This window comes from Mobula hypostoma, chromosome 7, assembly GCF_963921235.1.
Source record: "Mobula hypostoma chromosome 7, sMobHyp1.1, whole genome shotgun sequence".
Taxonomy (NCBI): Eukaryota; Metazoa; Chordata; class Chondrichthyes; order Myliobatiformes; family Myliobatidae; genus Mobula; species Mobula hypostoma.
This window is the reverse complement of record NC_086103.1, coordinates 146,963,313-146,986,222: the sequence shown is the minus strand read 5'-3', so window position 1 is coordinate 146,986,222 and position 22,910 is coordinate 146,963,313. Positions and strand designations below refer to the sequence as shown.

Below are 22,910 nucleotides of genomic sequence, written 5' to 3'. Positions count from 1 at the left end.
ATACATGGAAGGAAGGGAAACAAGCAACAGTGTCATGGAACATATAGAGATTAAAGAGGAGGAGGTGCTTGCTGCATAACAGTGAATAAAGGTAGATAAATCCCCCAGGCCTGACATGATATTTCCTCCAACCTTGAGAGAGACTTGTGTAGAAATTGCAGGGGCCCTGGCAGAAATATTTTAAAATGTCCTCAGCCACAGGTATGGTGCCGGAGGATTGGAGGGTAGCTCGTGTTGTTCCGTTGTTTAAAAAAGGCTCCAAAAGTAAACCAGGTAATTACAGGCCTGTGAGCCTGACATCAGTAGTAGGTAAATTATTGGAAGGTGTTCTGAGAGATTGGATATACAAGTATTTGGATAGCAAAGGGCTGATTAAGGATAGTCACATACGTGTTTAATGAATCTTGTAGAGTTTTTAATATCGTGTTTAACAAATCTTGAAGAGTTTTTCGAGGAGGTTACCAAGAAAGTAGATGAAGGAAAGGCTGTGGATGTTGTCTACATGGACTTTAGTAAGGCCTTTGACAAGGTTCCACATGGGAGGTTAGTTCAGAAGGTTCAGACGCTGGGTATCCATGGAGAGGTTGTAACCTGGATTTGAAATTGGCTGTGTGGTAGAAGACAGAGAGTGATAGTGGATGATTGCTTCTCAGACTGGAGGCCTGTGTCTAGTGGTGTGCCGCAGGGATCTGAGCTGGGACCGTTGTTGTTTGTTGTCTCTATCAATGATCTAGATAATAATGTGGTAAATTGGATCAGCAAGTTTGCTGATGGCACTAAGATTGGAGGCGTTGTGGATAGCGAGGAAGGCTTTCCAAGCTTGCACAGGGATCTGGACCAACTGGAAAAATGGGCCAGAAAATGGCAGATGGAATTTAATGCAGACAAGTGTGAGGTGTTGCATTTTGGAAGGACATATCAAGGTAGGGCATACACAGTAAATGGTAGGGCACTGAGGAGTGCAAAGGAACAAAGGGATCTGGAAGTTCAGATACATAATTCCCTGAAAGTGGCGTCACAGGTAGTCAGGGTTGTAAAGAAGGCTTTTGGCATCCTGGCATTCATAAATCAAAGTATTGAGTATCGGAGTTGAGATGTTGTGGTGAGGTTGTATAAGACATTGGTGAGGTCAAATTTGGAGTATTGTCTGCAGTTCTGGTCACCTAACTATATGAAGGATATCAGTAAGATTGAAAGAGTGCAAAGAAGATTTATTAGGATGTTGCCGGGTCTTTAGGAGTTGAGTTACAGGGAAAGATTGAACAGGTTAGGACTTTATTCCTTGGAGCGTAGAAGAATGAGGGGGGATTTGATAGAGGTTTACAAAATTATGAGGGGTATAGACAGAGTAAATGCGAGTAGGCTCTTTCCACTTAGATTAGGAGAGATAAATATGAGAGGACATGGCTTTGGGATGAAAGGGGAAAGGTTTAGGGGGAACATTAGGGGAACTTCTTCACTCAGAGATTGTTGGGAGTGTGGATCAAGCTGCCATCTGATGTAGTAAATGCGGGCTCACTCTTAAGAATAAATTGGATAGATACATGGATGGGAGAGGTCTGGAGGGTTATGGACTGGGTGCAGGTCAATGGGACTAGCGGAATAAAGTTTTGGCACAAACTAGAAGGGCCGAATGGCCTGTTTTCTGTGCTGTAGTGTTCTATGGTTCTATCACTGTCATACAGTATGTCATGAAATTTGTCATACCATGGCAGCAGTCACCTATGCAGCTGGTCGCAAAATCATAGATTATAGGTTTAGCAGGCTTGAGAGTTTAAGTATGTGACACTTTACTGATGAAGCAAATGAGCAAGATGCATGAGGAGAGGGAGGAAAATATTTTCTCCGAGACCATTAGGAAGTAGTGTAATTAAATCCCAAAGCATTGGCTCATAGTCTCCTCTGTAGAAATATTACTTTTTTAACTCATCGCTGTATATTTCTACAGCTCAACAGAGTATTTTATTAATATTAAAATTAAAGTAAAATAGGCCTTTGGAACTAAAACAGGTACAAACCTGTTCCGGTAACTTCCCATCAAGCTTTTCTGTTCACTGGCAGATGATGGCTTGGCACTCTGTGATTTATATATCATTTCCAACAAAGTTCTGGAAAATGATAAGGATATTCCCCAAGGGAAACCTAGTATTCAATTTGTTTGTCAGGTAAGGGCAATTCTTCCTGCTCCTGGAACTGGGTAGATCAGATGACATTGCAGAGAGTATCCAGGAAAAACACCTCCAGTTTAAACGAAAGGACAGTCTGACTGATCCTCTTTTGCTTGATTTTCTGCCCTGGCAATCGGATTGTTCACCTGACCAGAAAAAGCTCCTCGCTGGTCAGTGCAGGGTCGGTGCCCCATGGAAACACCACGGACTTTTATCTATCAAAATCATTAAACATTTGAATTTGGATTTCAGAAATAAGCACTATTTGGTTCCAAATTCAAATTGTACAAACAATAATACATGCTTGAAATTTGAATGATGTTCACTTCCATTTTGCCATGTACGGCATAACACTGATTCAAAAAAACAATCCATTTGTAAATGCCAATCATTCATGAAGTGTTACACCAACCCGGAACATCTTGGGAAGGCTTTGATAAGTGCAGTTACTAACGTCCAGTAAGCCTCGTTATCTTGCAGCTATACAGCTGACAATATGTCAGTTTGTTTAATGTCTTCTCGTTCAGTGATATTGAATTGTTAAAGCCCAACCTGCAAGTGGAGATTAGGTACATGAACCGGGGCAGAGGAGGGGAGGAAGAGATCAGCAATAATACAGTGGTGGGACACTGGGGCTTGAAAATCTCACACAGGCCTTGTGCACAAGCCAAGATTTTATATCATGAAATATGCTGCGCCTGATTAAGAATTACATGCATCCATTATGAATAGAAGCCAGGATTTTAAATTCCTTGTTCTGCCCTGTTTGGCCGTGAGAAGCAATACATTACCAAAAGAGGTTTTTAAAAAACCTTTTAACCTCATATAATTGATTTTTATACTTCATACAGAACAGAAGGCAACTTTTCAGCCTGAGTACTGTATACGCTGGCTCTCAGAGCAATCTCATTCCCCCAGTTATTTCCTGATAAACCTTTCCTCCCTCACGTGCCCATCAATTCACACCAGTATTCCTGCGACCTTTTTACGCTGGGGGTAATTTACTATTGTCAACTAACCTATTAAACTGCACATGTTTGGGATGTGAGAGAAAACCATAGCACCTGAGTAAAACACAGTCATGGGAAGAATGTGCAACCTCCATGCAGACAGCACCCAACATCAGATTTGAACCCCGATCACTGGAGATATAAGGCACCAGCATTAACACCTGCACACTAACTATGCCAACTTTCACACTCCTCTGTTCAACTTACAAGTATCATATATGTACAATGTTTAGTTTGCTTCTTTGGATAGTCAGTTGTTAATCTTTATCTGACTATCTTAATTGCTACTTTGCATTTTTGGTATGTTGTATCTTCTCTTTTTCCAGCTTTTACTAACTCTAAAATTTGAAGGATGGGCAATGTTTTGGGAATTTTCCTTGTCCTCACATCATTGTACATTTTCCAAGGGAAAGATTCAGAGACAGTCTGCTCCAAACCAGCACTGCTCTTCAAAACATGATACCATTCAGCTATTCCACATTGTCTGTGTCCTCAGAATTTGCAATTGCTCCAGCATCTCTTCTACTTCTAAGAGAACATAGAACAGTACAGCACTGGAACAAGCCATTCCGCCTGCAATGATGTGCCAAACCAGCTAGAAAGGAAATCCAAAACACCCAAATACTAATCCCTCCTATCGACACCATGTCCATATCCCTCCATCTTCCTTACATCCATGTGGCTATCCAAACTTCTCTTAAATGCCTCTAATGTATTTGCCTCTAGCACCATACCAGGCAGTGCTTTCCAGGTATGCATGACTGTCTGAGTAAAAAGCTTACCCCTCACATCCCCTTTCAACCTACCCCCTCTCACCTTCAATGCATACCATCTGTTATTAGACATTTCAACCCTAGGAAACAGATACTCTCTGTCCACTCCAACTATGCCTCTCATAATCTTGTAAACCTTTATCAAATCCCTCCTAGGCCTCCAACACTCCAGAGAAAGCAACCCAAGTTTATCCAGCCTCTTGTGATAGCACATGTCCTCTAAACCAGGCAGCATCCTGGTAAACCTCTTCTGCACCCTCTCCAAAGCCTCAACATCCTTCCTATAGTGGAGCGACCAGAACAGTACACAATACTCCAGATGTGGCCTAACCTGAGTTTTATAAAGTCGCAACATAACCTCCTGACTTTTGAATTCAGTGCCTGGACTCATAAAAGGAAGCATTCCATAAGACTTCTTAGCTGCCATATTGACCTGTGTAGCCATTTTCAAGTAGCTACGAACCTGGATCCCAAGATCTCTCTGCTTGGCAATACTGTTAAGGATCTTGCCCTTAATGGTGTACTGTCTCCTTGCATTTGTCCTACCAGGGTGCAACACCTCACATTTATTTGGGTTAAACTCCATTTCTCAGCCCATATTTGCAACTGATCTATATCATGCTGTGTTCTTTGCCAGTATTCTACACTATCCACAACTCTACCAATCTTGGTATCATCCACAAATTTACTAACCTATCCATCCACATTAAATCTTATAGCACACAACAATCAGCCAACAAGAAAATTTATTTTTGTATATCAAACTCTTTCCCACAATTAACTTGTCCACAATCATTCAGCTTACATCACTTTTCCTGACTGAAAGTCATCTTAAAACTTTATAATTACTAATACTATATCTCCCTCCCAAGTAAAGCCCACCCCCTTCCTGACTGCTCCCTCCAAACCCAACAAACAATACGAAGGGTATTTGGAGATGTCCAGTGAACACCTGGAGCATGCTTGCCTTTTACAGATGAGGACTGAGGCCAAATATTTGCATGCATGTTTTCGTGTGTGGAGTACTTTAAGAACTGGTTTACGTTATGTGGTATGAGTCAGATACACTGGTGTACAAACACTGCAATTCAGTTCAAAGTTATTGCCTTCAGTAACGGATGTTCAGTTCTAACTCATTTACAGTAGAACAATACTGAGTTAGTGATTGCCAGTATTTACAGTAACAAAAAGGAAATGCTCATAGACTGCAAAATTAGCTACACCCAAGAGACCTGTCTTCTCTGGTGCAGTGATTATCTCTGAACTTAGTTCTAGCCTTGCCTATTTTTAGACCTTTGGTTTTTGACTTAATACATTTTTGGATATTGCACAGGAAGCTCTTCTCTGGCACAGTTTCCACTGGTTACTACACAAACCATGCTACTGTTGACCAGGCTCCTTCAGCAGACTCGCATTGTCTGGTTTCTAAATCAGTTAAGAAGTCAGCAGATAGATCCAGTGGCTGATTTTACTGTTGGGAAAAGCTCCCTGCAATTTTTTTTTGTTTGTTTTTATCAATTACTGAGCACAATAACTCTTGGGAATACTAACTCCAGGTGTTTTTGAGCAGTAGTGACAAGTGATAAACATCTTAACGTTTAATACTTGTCAGTACTGCTCAAAAGCACCTGGAGCAAATTCATTAAGTCAGATGTGTTATATTGAGCTCCCATCACCTGAATGTAGGACTGAAGTACTTCTTTTGTATACAGGGAGGTCATTTTAGGAGTTACATCTTTCAGTTGGCTTTGATCTGAACCATTGCTGCTGTTAAAATAAAAACAAATTAGGACATTTATAAATAGTTGCTTTTCTATAAGGACTTTATTTTAGCCATGAGGGAACAATTTCTTCTCTGAAGAACAGTGGAAAGTACAGATCATATTTTAAGTTTCAAACCAATCTTAAGTGGCAACATATCCCAGTCAAAATGGTATTCACTTATGCTGGTAATAACAGTTGGACGATTCAACCTAAAACTTGAGACTTTGGCAAGTACAATCCAGATAGTATCTGCAGAGACAGGGAATGATCCAACCAGAAAATGAATAACGTATGTAAGGGGCGAGGATGTTAACCTGAGCAAAAAAAGTAACCATTTAAACAGATCACCTTAAAGTCACCAATAAGAGAGCTAACTGATGCCAGTAATGATAAACATTGTAAACAATTGGCCTGAAGGCTGTTAGGTCACATCCTTCATGTTGTTTCATTGCATGAAATAGACAAATATCTGAGTGACCAGCTGCATCACCATCTGGAACAGGAAATGAAAGGCATCTGACCACAAGACTGTACAGAGCAGCTTACAGGTTTGTGGGCCTGATGAATAAGCTTTGGTGAGGTGCTTCAGTGCATCTTGAAGATACACCAGTCAAAGTGTGTCAGTGATGGATGGGATCAAGGTAAAGAGCAATAGATTCTTCTGAGCTGCTGGTTCTGCTCCGAATCTATCCCCCTTGGTATAGCGGAAAGAGTCCTCATCCAGAAGATGATACCTTATACTCACAATGAATCCTACAGCTTAATGACATGGAGTAAACCGGAGACAAAAGAGGCTCCAAAGGGTGTGTAAATGTTTTGACTGGGACCCTGCATTAGGCCTGAGAAGGGACAGGAAAATTTTCCAGTATATAGCGGTTCAATGGGAGTAGATGGCGTGGTGTGATCGAGGCTCATAGGTGGTAGGTGAAGCTTGATGGAGAGGGTATGATGGACTGTTGGAACCAGGTGGATGGAGGGTATGGGAGAGATGAACAAAGTGAGAAGTAAGTTAAGTGGGCAGGCATGTCTGTGTGGTGAGAGAGCACTGAGGAAGTGGGTTACCTGAAAGTGGAGAATTCAATACTCATACCATTAGTATATAAGGCACTCAGATTAAATATAAAATATTGTATGTCCAGTCTACATTTTGCATTGTCCATCCCTAGCCTTATCCATTGCAATGAAAAGGCCAAATTCAAAGGACTATGATCTTCAATCATTCAAAAGTCAGAGACTCTTACCTTACCTTATATAGTCTTCCTCCCAAAAAAAACAATCATTAGTTGAAAACAAAACATAGGCAAATCTGGATTTCTGAATTGAAACCAGTATTAGCTATTTTAAATCAATGGATGAGTTAATTTGACAGATTTTTGTTATTCCAAAGGTAATGTATGCATTGCTTTCTTAAAATATACAATGAGCCTTTCCAGACATACAGCATATAAGTCAGATAGTTATCTTGATGTTAGTGTGCTATTGTTCATTAAATAAGGGTGAACGCAGCAGGCCAAGCAGCATCTATAGGAAGAGGCCTTCAGTTCAGTTCTTCCTTCAGTTAGTCCTGACGAAGGGTCTCGGCCTGAAACGTCGACTGCGCCTCTTCCTATAGATGCTGCTTGGCCTGCTGCGTTCACCAGCAACTTTGATTTCTACAGCTTATTGCTCAGTAAAGTTCTTTGATATCTATGCAACAGCATTGATTTTTTTAAATAAATCAGCTTTGGTTTTGTAGGTTACACACATATATTTTAGCTGTAAACAATAGCTTTAAAAATGTTGAATATTTTTGTAAATATATTGTTGCATTTTGAATGTCAGCGGATAAATTTTTAATATTAAACCCCCAAAAATAGTGACATGCTTGAAAACATCACATTGAAGTACTTATATTTACTTCATGAATCATCCTGGCAGTAATTCACCATTATTGATTTATGTGCTTCTCAATTTTACATCTACTACTTTTATATGTCATTTGCAAATAAAAGTCAGTTAACTTAATTAGTCAGTTGATCATGTAACAATCTCTAAGATTACATTTAATAATAGAACTAAATTAAGTTGTTGTGACCTGGACATGAGGTTCATCTAATTTTATAAGGCTTGAAATTTGACAGGATTTATTTTTGCTTCAACAACAGAACATAGAACATAGAGCAGTACAGTGCAGGAACAGGCCTTTCAGCCCATAAGGTTGTACTGAACCAATTAAATTAGTAATCAAATGCTCAACCAAAATAATTCCTTCTGTCTATACAATGTCCATATCCTTCCATTTCTGGCACATTCAGGTGCCTACCCAAGAGCATCTTGAATGCCTCTGTTGTATTTGCCTCCACCCCAGGCCACACATTCCAGGCACCCAGTCTGTGTAAAAAAAAACTTGCCCACATATCTCCTTTGAACTTACTCTCTTTTAACTTAAATGTACCCTGTGTTCTCTGGTATTAGATATTTCTATCTTGGGGGATAAAAAACAGGATTCCTACTTATCTATGCTCTTCATAATCTTATAAACCTCTATCAGACCACCATCCAGCCTCCACCCCAACCCAAGCTTGTCCAATTTCTCCTAAGAGACCAGATGCCCTCTAATCCAGTTGCAAACTGGTAACACTCTCCAATACCTCAACATCCTTCCTATAATGGAGCAACAAGAACTGAATGCAACAGTCCAGAGGCATCTTAATTAGAGTTTTCATAAAGCTGCAACATAACTTCCTGATTCTTGAACTCATTTCCTCAACTAATAAAGGCCAGGACGCCATTTGCCTTCTTTACCACCATGTCAACCTGGGTAGCCACTTGCAGGAAGCTATTGACTTGGACTCCAAGATCACTCTGCAAATCAGCACTGTTGAGAATCTTGCAGTGTACTATCTCCTTATGTTTTTTCTCTCAAGTGCAACACCACATTCAACCAGCCTAAACTTCATCTGCTATTTCTCCACACATATCTGCACTGGATTTTTATCCCACTGTATCCTTTGCCAGTCTTCTACACTATCTACAATACCACAATTTAGTATCATCAGCAAGCTTAATAATCCACCCATCAACCATCCATCCAAGTCACTTATATGTATCAGGAATGGCAAAGGTCCCAGAACCTTAGATCCCTGCAGAAACCAGCACAGACCTACAGCCAGAATAAGTCCCATCAACCACTACCCTCTGTTTTCTATAGGCAAGCTATTTTTGAATCCAAATGACCAACTCACAGTGGATCCCATACACCTAAGTTTTCTTGGTGAGCAGTCCATGAGGGACCTTGTCAGACATCCTACTAAAATCTGTGTCAAAGTAATGTGATCACTCGAGTTGAGTAAGATGTTTTCCTAAGGGGTTGTCTATTGGTGCGTCCTCAGTTGGCTGTTGAATAACCAGTCATGGCTTTTGTGATATTCATATCACGGCAGTCCCTAGCTCAGACAATTAAAGAGTGAGTGAGATGCCACTGTTTAGACTGGGCAGTGCTGCCAAGATGCCTTGAAATCCATGTAGACAACACCCACAGCTCTACCTTCATCAATCAGCTTCGTTAACTCCTTTAAAAACACAATCATTAATAACACATGACTTGCCCCACACAAAGCATGCTGACTGTCCCTAATTTGGCCTTGGTTTTAAAATTCAAAGTAAAACTGATCAAAGTACATGCATGTTACCATAAATGTACATATATATATATATATATACACCATATATGAAGGGTGATTGATAAGTTCGTGGCCTAAGGTAGAAGGAGTCAAGTTTAGAAAACCAAGCACATTTATTTTTCCTACATTTACATACTTAGTCCAGCGGTCGTGGAGCATACGGTTCCCCTCTTTGTAGAAGTCGGCATCTTGGACCTCCAGAAGTGGTCCACATCAAGAGTGATTGATAAGTTCGTGGCCTCTAACGAGAGCTGTACAACTCATTTCCTTCTACCTTAGGCCACAAACTTATCAATCACCCCTGCTGTGGACACTTCCTGGAGGTCCAAGATCCGTATGCTCCACGACCACTGGACTAAGTGTGTACATGTAGGAGGGGACTATGTTGAAAAATAAATGTGCTAGGTTTTCTAAAATTGACTCCTCCTACCTTAGGCTACGAACTTATCAATCACCCCTCGTATGTAGGTTTATTGTTCATAAATCCTATCCCCAAAGAAATCTTTCCCGTAATTTTCCTACCACAGTCATGAAACTCATCAGTCTACAGTTTCTGGGATTATCTCTATTTTCTTTCTTGAATAAAGGAATAACATTAGCTACACGCGTCACCTGTGGCTAAAGAGGACACAAAGGTATTGGTCATAGTCCAGCAATCTCATCTGTTGCCTCGCTCGATAACCTGGGGGTGTATTCATTCAGGCCTTAGGGACTTATCCACCTCAAAGCTCTTTAAGAGACCCAACACTTATCTCCTTTATTTTGAAATGCCCTAACAAATTAGCACATGGCACACTGATCTCCTTATTATCCTTCATGTTCTTCTTTTTGGTAAATACTGAAGCAAAGTACTCATTTAGGCCCTCACCCATATCCTACACCTCCAAGCAAATGTTCCCTCCTTTATTCTAGGGTGGTTCTACCCTTTTCCTAGTTGTCCTCTTGTTCTTGATGTTTTAATCAGGATCAAAATCACTGACATAAAAATGACCATGTCACCTATAAGATACACACACTTCCTCATCGATCTCACTCATATATTACCTTACTCCAGCATGTACTTACTGGTCATGACATCTACTTTCCTCTCAGAAGAGGTTCCAATGATCTAGAAACCTGCCACTACACCAGTTCCTCATCCATTCATTCATTTGTTCTATTTATCTGTTCCTGCCCTGGCTAGCACATAGCATCGTCAGTAATCCAATCTGTACCATGACCTCTGGTTGCTCACCCTCCCCTTGAGAACATTCTGCAGCTGCTTTGAGACAACTTTGAGCCTGACACTCAGGAGGCAAAACACCATGCTGGCATTTCTTCCGAAGCTGAGAATCTCCTGGCTGTCCCCCTAAGTAATGAGTCTCCAGTCACTGTCGCTGTATCTGACTTCACTCTTCCCCACTGGGATTCAGAGACATCTGCAGTGTCACTGACCTCATTGCTGCTCTGTATCCTGATGTCATCCATGGCCTCAGAAGTATCTAAAGAGGGATACGTCGCTGAGGGGAATGGCTACAGTGGAATCCTGTGGCTCGCTGCCCTTCTTGGTGGCCACCCATTTACCTGAAGCTATGGCTAGGTGTGACCACCTCAGTCTCATCTACGAAGCCCTCAACTTCCCAGATGGTCCTGAGTAAATTCAGATCCAGCTCCAGTTCATTGCCACAGTCTGTCAGGAGCTACACCTGGGTGCACTTCCCACAGATGTTATCGTCAGGGAGACCATGAGGTTTCCTGACTTCCCAGATCTTGCGGGAAAATTGTTCCATGGATCCAGTATGGGCACAACTCTCCTCACCATTAATGAACTCTTCAAGAGGCGGTGCCTCAAGAAGGCTCCATCCATCATTAAAGACCCTCATCATCTGGGACATACCTTGTTCACGTTACTACCATCAGGGAGGTACAGAAGCCGGAAGACCTACACTCAGTGTTTTAAGAACACTTTCTTGCCCTCTGCCATCAGATTTCTGAACGGTTCATGAACCCATGAAAACCACGTCATTATTCATCTTTTGCACTTTTTTTTATTTTTGTAACTTACAATGATTTTTATGTCTTCCACTGTGCTGATGCTACAAAGCAACAAATTTCTTGTCATGTGTCAGTGATAATAAACCTAATTCTGATTCTGAATAGACATAGCAAAGTGTACCTCCTAGCCCATAATTTTCTTAACGTTAACTTTAATTGACTGTTAATCATTATCTGCGTATTTCCCATTATTATGGACCAGTCATTATTTCATTCACCCGACTGTTAATAATCTCATATTATAGATAGGATATTGACATCTCTATGTTCTGGTCTGGCAAAACATGTATTGAATAGTGTACAATTTGACCTTTGAAGAATACAATATTTTCTCATTAGAGAATTAACTAAAATATTTACTGAGAAGTGCAAAGAATTTCTGTATCGATAATGCTGAGTCGGACAGTTGAGCATATTAGTCTTATGCTTTATATCCAAGGGTCCAGTAATTACTTAAACTTTTCAAAGCAAATGAATGACTAATTTTACTGTGATCAAACTTTTAAGTAAACATTTCTGAGGCTTAGTTCCCACAAAACTACAAGCTTATGTGACCTGCCAACAAGTTGCTGTTTCATACAAATGGATACTTCCACAATACATATTAAAAATTTCCCAACCTATGCAGTACAGATTATTTTTTTAAAATAACTTGAAGAATCATTAATTTTATCAATCTATGAGATGTATTTAAATTAAACATTTATACATTTTCCACTATGTGCTGAGATACCTGTCATTAATTTCTCCTGTCCAGCTTTTCCAACACATTTTAGGATTACAGCACAAATCCAGTCAGTGCTTTGGAATGGTTATTAGTACTGATAAGCGTAGTGGTGTTGATATAGTCTACATGGACTTCATTGAGACTTTTGACAACCTCCCACATGAAGCCATCCAGGAATCCTTGCTGTTACCTGCATTAACTATCTGGATGTGAACGTAGGAGCTATGCTTACTTAGCAGGTTTACAGATGACATGAAGATTGTCGGTGTGCTGGACAGTGAAGAAGGTATATTGATCAGTTTGAAAGATGTGCAAAGAATTGGCAGGTGAAATTTAATTCTGAAAAATGTGAGGTGACATATTTTAGGAAGGTTAAGACTAAAATATACACAGTGAATGATAGAAAATATTGAGGAACAGAAGGACCTTGGTGTATGTGATCCATTAAGGTACAATGGAGAGGGTGCAGGAGGCAGGCACCAAGATATTGCCTAGGATGGAGTGTTCTAGCTATGAGGACAGACAGGATAGGCTGTGCTTGTTTACTTTGATGTGGAGATATGCAAAATTATGAGGAGCCCAGATAGGATTGATGAGAAAATTTCATCTATTGATAAATTAGTTTATTTTAGTCACATATTCCAAGATACAGTAAAAACATTGCTTTTCATGCCATCCATACAGATCATTTCATCACATCATTGAGGTAGTACAAGCAAGAACAATAACAGAATGCAGAATAAAGTGTTACAGTTCTGAATTTAACATCCCTTAACAGAGACATCTATGACCAAAGAGCATAGGTTTAGGATAAGGGATAGCTGATTCAAAGAGATTTGAAGAAGAACTTTTCCAACCAAGAAGATGATTGAAATCAGGAACTGATGGGGTGGTCAAAGTATTCAGGGGAGCTCTTGAGGTGCCATAGTATAGAATGCTACAAGCTGAGTCCTAGTATAGATGAGTACTTAATAGGTGGGCCAAAGGGCCGCTTCCACGCTATATGACTCTAAATAAATTACTGAAAATGCACAGCAACTCGATGTACTTTCCTTTGGCCTTGTAATTAAATGCAATATAAAATGGAAACTTTATCCTCTTCAGACAAAAAATAACAGTAGCCCTTGTGGATTCTGGAAATGCCAATTTACTTATTAATAGTACAAGAATAACTCTGGGAGCCATATAAACATTTTATATGAATGTAGAAATAGTCACACTTGTTTGTTCACAAGAATAACTAATTATTGTTGATACAAAATACATTAAAAAGTACCCTTTCCAGTAATTAGACTGCTGGGATTACAAATTCACGAAGCATGATCGACATAATATTTCAAACTAGAGTTGATAGTCAAACCAAATCCACAAGTTAATATTTTGATAATCTTAGAATCCCAGTGGCTAACTCATAATGCTGCCCCTTGGTGCCTGTCAAAGAGTCTCTGAATCCTGTATAACCAGATTTAATTACATTCCACACTTCTGCAGTCCTTGTCTGCTATTAATCTTCATGCAACCTTTCTGTTCACCAAAGTCCACCTCTGTATTTTTTTGCAGAAGTTCCTTCTGATTTTATAATTTGCTTCAAGATTAAATTGACAACTATGCAATAAAAATTTTTCAACAGGACATTTAAAAAATGACCATAATTGAAAAGAAAGTTGTCATACGTAGGAAGTATGACTGAACTCTGTTCAATATTCATTGCCACACAAATCGACATACCCAACCATCTATTAAAGGTACTTTTGTAATCTTTCTGGATGAGTGAGGCACCACTATCAAACACTAAACATATAAATCAGTTCTGTTTGTTACCTACAGGATTAAATAATTTCAAAATCAATTTCATAAAGTAGCACTAGATTTTACTTTGGATGACAAAGCCTGTTTGAAGCGTCGTTTTAAGTCTTGCATGTTTGGGGACTTTGGTCGTGGAATAATTGATCCTCTTTTTTTTTCTGCATTATTGTTCATATGTAGCTTGCTAACTTCTCTGTGAATATGTTGAAAAACATCATATACATCCCCATAGTTTTCTCGGGTGGAGATTTCTAAGAATGTTGTTCCAAGTTCATTTGCTAATTGAATTCCATCATTGGTCTGGACTTGTCTGGCATGAAGTAAATCACTCTTGTTAGCAACAATGATCACGGGAACTTTGGTATCAGGGTGCATTTTGCGAATATGCTGATACAAGGGCCGAATCAGTTTGTAGCTGCTGTAGTCTGTTACTGAATATACCAAGATGAAGCCCTCTGCCCAGTGAATACATCGGGAGACCAGTTCAGGAAAATGTGCACATTCTCCTTGAACCTAAAAATAAAATATTTTTATTTAAATTACAAAATTGTCCAACACTCATAAAATCATCATGCTGTTTTCAAGTAACAGTTCCTTTCTTTTGTCCAAATAAATTGCAAAAAGCAAACAATAAGAATGACCCCTGAAATGTCTGTCCATTAATAGTGTCAGTTAAAACATATTTTACTCTGAATTCTGCAAATTTGTACTCCACATTACCAAACATATAATGATCCAATACCTGGATACAAGGTGTGTCTTGGACTTGTAGTGAAAGCTGTTCCCCTTCAATTAGAACCAATCTTGAATAAAGATTTCCTGGAAGATAAATCAATGGCTTATTAGAAATTATTTATTTCATTCCATCAATATTGATTTCCATCGTTCGATTTTGCCCTCGTGGTTTAACAAAAACGCACCTGTGTTTGATTCATAATCACCAATAAACCTCTTGGTTAAAAACCGAACGATCAAGGCTGGGAAGAAATAAAAAGACATATTAATATTGAACTGCAACTACAAATTCTCTCATTCTTTTATTCATCTTTTAGAAAATGATAATGTTCAATCTGAGCATCAGAGTCACAGCTGTTTTTGCATCTGTCCAAGATTTTGAAAAAAAGAGAAAGACAAATGCAATAACCTTCCTCCTTAAAAACAATTGTTTCATTAGCTATCTGACAATTAAGATCCAGTCAATAGCAATTCTGAAGAATACCTGACAGATTGATCAAGGTTGCAACCACTAAATCTATGTGCTTTTCACTATTGCAAGATGTGACTGAAAGCTAACAAAAGCAAGGGTTACTGAAGTGAACCAACTTCTCCAGCTGATGCCCAGGGCATCAAACAAAACCTGACACAACATAGAAAAGCTGCAAAATAAAACAGTGGATTAGTTAACAGCAGAATGTGTGCAAAGATTTATTTATCATCAGTGCAGGGCATGGGACTGTAGCTTTATGCACTTTTTATAGATGTTCATATATTTTTATTATAATAATTGCAAGTGTTTGTGTAGGTCAGCAGAGGTCAAGCAAAAGACACTAATACACCAATGGTAAACACAAGAAATTGCTGCCTGACTAATTCTACACCTTAAATCCTTTACTTCTTTCAGACATATTGCAGCTAAAAATCCCTGCAGTACAGGATAAAATACTTAACGGTGTAAATGTTACACATAGTTATTTCTAAATATGGCAAATGTGCACCGGTACAATTCAGTTAGTGTGGAACTGCAAATGAGAACAGATGTTCAACTTTGTCCAAGGTTGTAAATTACTGGGTGTACTTGATTTCATGTGTCAATGGTTTTACCAGTTTTTGCTGTTAGTGGTTTTTGTATAATTAAGATGTTGTAAAATTAGCAAAGTTCCACTGTGTCAAGTCAGTTTTGAAATCCAAGTATATGTTAACTTCAGCTAAAGAATAAAAACTCTTACGTATTCCTCAGTGAGATATTGGAAATGTAAATCTACATTAAGCATAGGAAAAGGACATCAAAAGTCACTGTTTATTACTAACTGTTAATGAATGAAGAGTTCAGCAAATTATCTTTTATGCACTCATTATGCACTCTAATGTACAAGACAAAGTTTGTGAACCCTTAGTGTAATTACCTGGTGTTCAGCATTAATTACTCATAAAGTGTGGCCTGATCTTCATCTAAGTCACAATAATAGACAAACACAATCTGCCTAAACTAATAACACAGAAATGACTGTACTTCTTCTGGTAAATACTGAGTACACCATTTAAACATCACAGTTGAGGTACAAATAAAGTATGTGAACCTCTGGGGTAATGCCTTCTAGAAAAGCTATTTGGAGTCAGGCGTTCCAATCAATGATATGAGAGTGGAGGTGTGGGTTCTATAAAAAAAAGACACACAGTCAGCTTTCTGACAGAGTCTGCTCTTCTCAAGAAAGGTCTGTTTATGTGCTTTATGCCTCCATTAAAACAACTTTCTGAGGACCTTAGGAGAAGAAGTGTTGAGATGCATGAAGCTGGAAAAGGCTACAAAGGCATTTCTAAAGACATGAGTGTTCATCAGTCCACGGTAAGAGAAATTGTCTACAAACGGAGGATAGTTGGTACTGTTGCTACCCTCCCTAGAGGTGGGCGTCCTGCAAAGATCACACTAACAGCACAACATACAATGCTGAAGGAGATGAAAAAGAATCCGAGGGTAACAGCAAAAGATCTGCAAAAATCTCTAGATCTTGCTAAAGTCTCTGTTTATGTGTTCACTATAAGAAAAACACAATGGTGTTCATGCAGGGACACTCGGGAAACCACTGCTCTCCAAAAAAAAAATTGCCACATGTCTTAGGTTTGTAAAAGACCACCAGGATGTTCCACAATGCTTCTGGAATGATGTTCTGTGGACAGATGAGACAAAAGTTGAACTTTTTGGCAGAAATGCACACCGCTATGTTTAGAGAGAAAAGGGCACTGCACACAAACACCAAAACTTCATCCCAACTGTGAAGCGTGGTGGAAGGAGCATTATGGTTTGGGGCTTTGCTGCCTCAGGGCCCGGAAAGCTTGCAATCATTGAGGGAATAATGAATTCAAAATTGTATCAAGACATTTTACAGGAGAATGTCATGGTAGTGGCCTGTCAGCTGAAGCTTAACAGAAGGTGGATGATGCCACAAGCCAATTATCCAAAACACAAGAGTAAATCAATAACAGAATGGTTTAAAAAGAAAAAAAAAAATTCGTGTTTAGGAATAGCCAAGTCAGACACCAGACTTTAACCCAATTGAGATGCTGTGGCATGACCTGAAGATGGCTGCTTATGCAAGTTATCCTAGAAGTATTGATGAACTGAAAGAGTTGTACATGGAGGAATGGTCTAAAATTCCTCCTCACCATTGTGCAGATCTGATCAGCAGCTACAGGAATGTTTGGTGGAGGTTATTGCTGCTAAAGGAGGTTCTACCAGTTATTAATTACAAGGGTACAAGGCCTGGACTGTGAATTATTAAACAATGTAGAAACATAGAAAACCAACAGCACAATACAGGCCCTTCAGCCCACAAAGCTGTGCCGAATATGTTGTTACCTGAGAAATTACCTACGGTTACCCATAGCCCTCTATTTTTCTGAGCTCCATACACCTGTCCAGGAGTCTCTAAAAAGACTCTATCGTATCCACCTCCACCACCGTCGCCGGGAGCCCATTCCACGCATTCACCACTCTCTGCGTAAAAAACTTACCCCTGACATCTCCTCTGTACCCACTTCCAAGCACCTTAAAACTGTGCCCTCTCGTGCTAGCCATTTCAGCCCTGGGGAAAAGCCTCTGACTATCCACACGATCAATGCCTCTCATCATCTGTGTTCAATAATGTGTTCAATAAAGACATGAAAAGCACAATTCTTTGTGTGTTATTAGTTTAGGCAGATTGTGTTCGTCTATTATTGTGACAAGTGAACATCATACCACATTTTATGTGTAATTAATGCAGAAAACCAGGTAATTGCAAGGAGTTCACCAACGTTTTCTTGCAACTGTAATTCAGAGGTAATTTTCTGTCACAGAAGCCCAGAGCTGCTGTACAGCCCAGTAAGAGATACATAAGAAATGTTGAAAAACCACAGAAATATACAATTTTAAAACATGATTTCTTAATTGGCTCATATAATGCAACAGTTTAGCTCAGCTGTGAGCATATGTACTTCACGTGAAGGGCAAAGAGAAATGCCATAAATGACTAATGTTAAAAGAATATTGGAGAATTAGCAGGTATGCATTATTTGGTTTACTCTTACACAATGTGCATTTGAGTAAAAAAGACAAACTCTGTACGTAACTCGTATTTGTTTCTAGAGCTATTTGTAATGGGACTTTTACCTACATTTGGATAAAAGATTGCAATATTCATTCTGATTGGCCTTTAATTAATTTTTTTGGCTTGTACACTTTGTTCAAACTATAGGCAAACATTCTTGACTTTTTTTCTTCAAAGTGAACAAAACATTCTGGAGCAGAGATTTTTTTTTGTCCTTCACCATTTATACCCATTGACAAAACATTTGGCTAAATATTAAGATAACATTCTGTGCAAATTGGCACTGAATTTCCATAATGAACATTACCCTCATTATTTACTTCCACTTCATTTTAAGTATCCCTTTCATATTAGTCCATCAGGTATTTTAATTTCCCATACTTTCTGTGAAAGTGAATTTCACAACAAATAGCAACCCAGCCCCGTTGTTGTTGACTCCCATTCTCTACAAATTGGAAAAATGAACTCTCCTTTCATGCAAATCCTTGGCTCAATTGTTAAGTCTTTCAAATGAATATAAATTGAGAAAATACAATAATTTCAAAATATTCCAAACTTATTCACCCCCAATTCTGTATATTTTGGTAAAAGCCAGATTAACCTACAAATGTATTTATAACAGCTACATAAATTCCACATCCAAAATTCAGACATGTAACAAAATGACCTGAGTTTCTTTAACTCCATTAGCTGGTGTTTTTCCACAGTGGCAGTTTCTGTGTTCCCCACCTTACCTCATTCTTTGCAATCAGACTAGCAGAACATATCCGAGTTTAAGAACATACTGTAATATACATCTGTCAGCACACATTCACTTGTGCTCACAGTTGTCCTTTTAAAACGTTGTTTTCTGCCAGTGCAAGAATTCAGAGATTTTTTTCCCCTTAAATCACTGAGCCAGTGCCAGTCATAATTAGTTAGGCAGTCACTATTTTCACACACACAAGAGTTCTGAATGCCATCTGCAAGTGTTGGGACTTTGTGGTAACATTGCCTTTCAAATCAGGATGTGCTTATCAAATTGAAAATACATTATATTATTCCCAATTGCAGAAAAATCCAACTGCCAGAAAGATTCAACTACATAGCTCAAGGAAAGCTTCTATCCCACTGTTATAAAGCTATAAAATAGTTCTCAAATATGATAAGCTGGACGCTTGGCCTCACAATTTACCTCATTATGATCTTGCACTTATTGTTTACATGCACTGCACTTGCGCTGTGGCTGTTATACTTTATTCTGCATTGTTTTTGCTTTACTGTGCAATGTATGTCCAGTACACAAGACAAGCTTTTCACTATGTACATGTGACAATAATAAACCAATTCCAAGAATCTGAGCTGATACATTAATCCCATTATCTTTAAGATGCCCTCTCAGATGCATGTAAAGATTCTGTGGTAAAATTTTGAAAAGCGGGTGAATAAGGGACTCGACTTGTGCCTTTCCCTCAATGATCTTCACTCTTACTGATTATCTAGTCATAACTGAGAAGCAAAAACCCTGCAGGAGCTGGAAAACTGAGATAAAAAGCAGAAGAATATGGAAACACTAAACAGCTCTGGCTGCAGAAACAGAAAAACACTCAACATTTCTAGTTCATGACCCACAGAAGCTGCTTGAGCTATTGAGTGTTTCCAGCATTTTATTTTTGCTTTAAGTATCATGTTGCTGATTGTGTAAATGATTTTTAGGCTTTCTAGACTCCAGTAAATACGTGAGGATATAAGGATGCCCCAAGGCTGACAAACTTATTTTGTATCACTAGGTGTACACACAGAGCATAATAACTATAGAGGGCCAGCAGGAATATACTATTGAGATAGAGGATCAGCTATCAATGTAACAACGAGAAAGGCCTGAAGGGTCAAATATCATACTCCTGATCTACCTTTTCGTCCTAAGGTAGTAAAAGGCAGCATATGAACACAATAGTCTACACACGATTAAACTGGTTTACTATAAAATTTTGCTCAGTAACTTTCTGCAGAGGCTTTTGGGTTGATTCACTGAGTTAAGGGAGCTAGGGCTTTACTCTTTGGAGAGGACGAGGATGAGAGGAGACATGATAGAGGTATACAAGTTATTAAGAGGAATATTTAGAATGGACAGCCAGCGCCTCTTCCCCAGGGCACCACTGCTCAATACAAGAGGACATGGCTTTAAGGTAAGGGGTGGGAAGTTCAAGAGGGATATTAGAAGAAGGTTTTTTACTCAGTGGGTGGTTGGTGCCTGGAATACACTTCCTGAGTCAGTGGTGGAGGCAGATACACGAGTTAAACTTAAGCGACTACAAGACAGGTATATGGAGGAATTTAAGGCGGGGGGTTATATGGGAGGCAGGGTTTAAGGGTCGGCACAACATTGTGGGCCAAAGGGCCTGTACTGTGCTGTACTATTCTATGTTCTGAAGAACTGCAATTGACTTACTTTATTTTAGCAACACCAACTCCCAACTCATTGTGCTAACATAAATTAACTACCCCAGTTTCTTTTGCCAAGAAATCTCTTGGTTTGCCTACAAAGTTGCCATCTCCGTGGACCCAGGTACAGACCTTCAGGAGGAGGGTGACTAGTTTCAATGACAGAGTGGTTTCAATGAGGGAACTGTTCTGGGCAACGCACCGCCAGGTCAAACGGTGCCATTGCCCAGAACTGATCAACCTCTCGCCACGGCACAAAAGAAGATACCACACGTCCACTTTGGCTGGACTTTATTCCAAGTTTCAGGGTGAAAAGGCTGTGGTTTCTCAATCCCATAATTGGAATTTAAAATAATCTAAAATTAACACAAACCACACAAGGTGTTTAACGTTAAATAGAAATACATATAGTCAGGATAAGGAAAGCAGATTTTTTATCCCTGGGTTACTAAGCACGAAAACACAAATCGTTTTAGTAGTAAAACAAGTTATCCAGGAGCAAAAAATTAATTGCCTTTCCATCCATCCGCTGAGATTGAGCAGCTGAGTTAATTCAGCCAATGCAAATTCCTAAGTGATAACCGATATAAGCAAAATACGTTTCTTTCTTTCGACAAAATGTTAATCGACAATTACAAATCTATCTCTCGATCAGTGTCGTCCCCGTAGAAACGTGCCTTACCTGTTTTCCCAACAGTGCTCGATCCCAAAACCGCGATCTTGGTGTCCCTGTGCGTTACATTGTCGCCTGATTCCGGTATTGGAACCAATAATAAGTTAGTCGACATATTATGAAAACGCATCAGTCCTCTCCGGTGGGAAATCGACTCGATGAAAGTTCACGCAGCCAACACGACTAAACAAAGAAGTAATGTCTTCTTGGGAAAAATCTGCAGAACAGATCTGCTGCTACTTCATATATTGAGTCTTGGAGCTGAGCGTCCTCCCACAGCTTCCATAAACCAATAGAGTTCCTCTGACGAACACAAGAACGTAAATACACTGAATACGTCCACGCGCACAAAATGCCCATTGTGCGCGCACTGAGGTAAAAGGAACAAGAAACGGGACACGCCGACAATAGCACTGTATGACTTTATCACTGTATCACTATACTTTCCCACCCTGGTTTATTTTCAACAACATTCCCCTCGCTCACCGAATATCCGAGATGAGCAAAAACCGATCAAGGCCAAGACCTACTGACCAGGTCAGGATAGGGCAGTTCTGATCCGGATCCAGAGAAACGCAGCACAGTCCAAGTATCCAGTCCAGATACATCTATATATAGAATAACAACTGAAAGTTTTGCAAATATTGAGCAGATCACACAGCATCATGCTTTTTCATAAGTGAACCTGAAAGATTAATTTTAAAATCTCCACTGGTAAAATTTTATTTGTTTGATGGCATGTCCGACACGTCAGTCCATGGTCTCTTACTGCCGCGATGAGACCACACACAGGTTGGAGGAGTAACACCTTATATTCTGTTTGGGTAGCCTCCAACTTGATGGCATGAACATCGATTTATCGAATTGCCACCCCACCCCCACCATTCCCATTTCCCCCCTCACCTTATTCCCTTTACCTGCCCATTGCCTCCTTCTGGTGCTTTTCCCTTTCCTGCTCCTGCCCTTCCCTTTCTTCCTTGGCCTTCTGGCCTCGCCTATCAGATTCCCCCTTCTCCAGCCCTTTAGCTCTTTCACCAATCAACTTCCCAGCCCTTTCTTTCACCCCTCCCCCTCTCCCGATTCGTCACCTTTCGCCTACCGTCTGTACTTCTTCCTCCCCTCCTCCCACCTTCTTACTCTGACCTCTCATCTCCTTTTTCCAGAACCGATGAAGGGTCTCGGCCCGAAACATCAGCAATTTACTCTTTTCCATTGATGCTGCCTGGCCTGCTGAGTTCCTCCAGCATTTTGTGTATGTTAATTTGATTTCCAACATCTGCAAGATTTTCTCTTGTTTCTGCTTTATTTGTTGAGTGTGTCATTTTTATATTAGATTTCCAGCACCTTTAGTCTTTTTAAATACCCCGTAAAGGATGGATCATGGTTCAAATCCACTCAGGTCAGACTCGCACAGTCGGATCCAGGTAACTGAGGCCTCTGATTTAGGTATATGTAGATACCAGGGGTGATTGATAAGTTCGTGGCCTAAGATAGAAGGGGTCAATTTTAGAAAACCTGGCACATTTATTTTTCAACATAGTCCCCTCCTACATTTACATACTTAG

The 22,910-nt window shown here is 39.6% G+C and overlaps 1 protein-coding gene across 3 annotated transcripts in view; it reads right to left on the bottom strand.

Annotated features, from left to right (window-relative positions):
• The window catches only part of LOC134349629 (ras-like protein family member 11A), a 36,589-nt gene extending 14,784 nt beyond the window's left edge, over positions 1–21,805 (bottom strand). Inside the window, exons 1-4 of one of the 3 annotated variants that reach the window (XM_063054234.1) lie at positions 21,355–21,805; positions 14,865–14,921; positions 14,687–14,763; positions 12,770–14,457 (exon numbers count right to left, since the gene is read on the bottom strand). In XM_063054234.1, coding sequence (XP_062910304.1) covers positions 13,990–14,457; positions 14,687–14,763; positions 14,865–14,921; positions 21,355–21,475 — 723 coding nt within the window. In that variant the 5' untranslated portion in view covers positions 21,476–21,805 and the 3' untranslated portion in view covers positions 12,770–13,989. Of the gene's footprint in view, positions 1–12,769; positions 14,458–14,686; positions 14,764–14,864; positions 14,922–21,354 lie in introns of those variants that run through there. The other 2 variants (XM_063054236.1, XM_063054235.1) reach the window with 2 other exon arrangements.
• Positions 21,806–22,910: the final 1,105 nt, after the last annotated feature.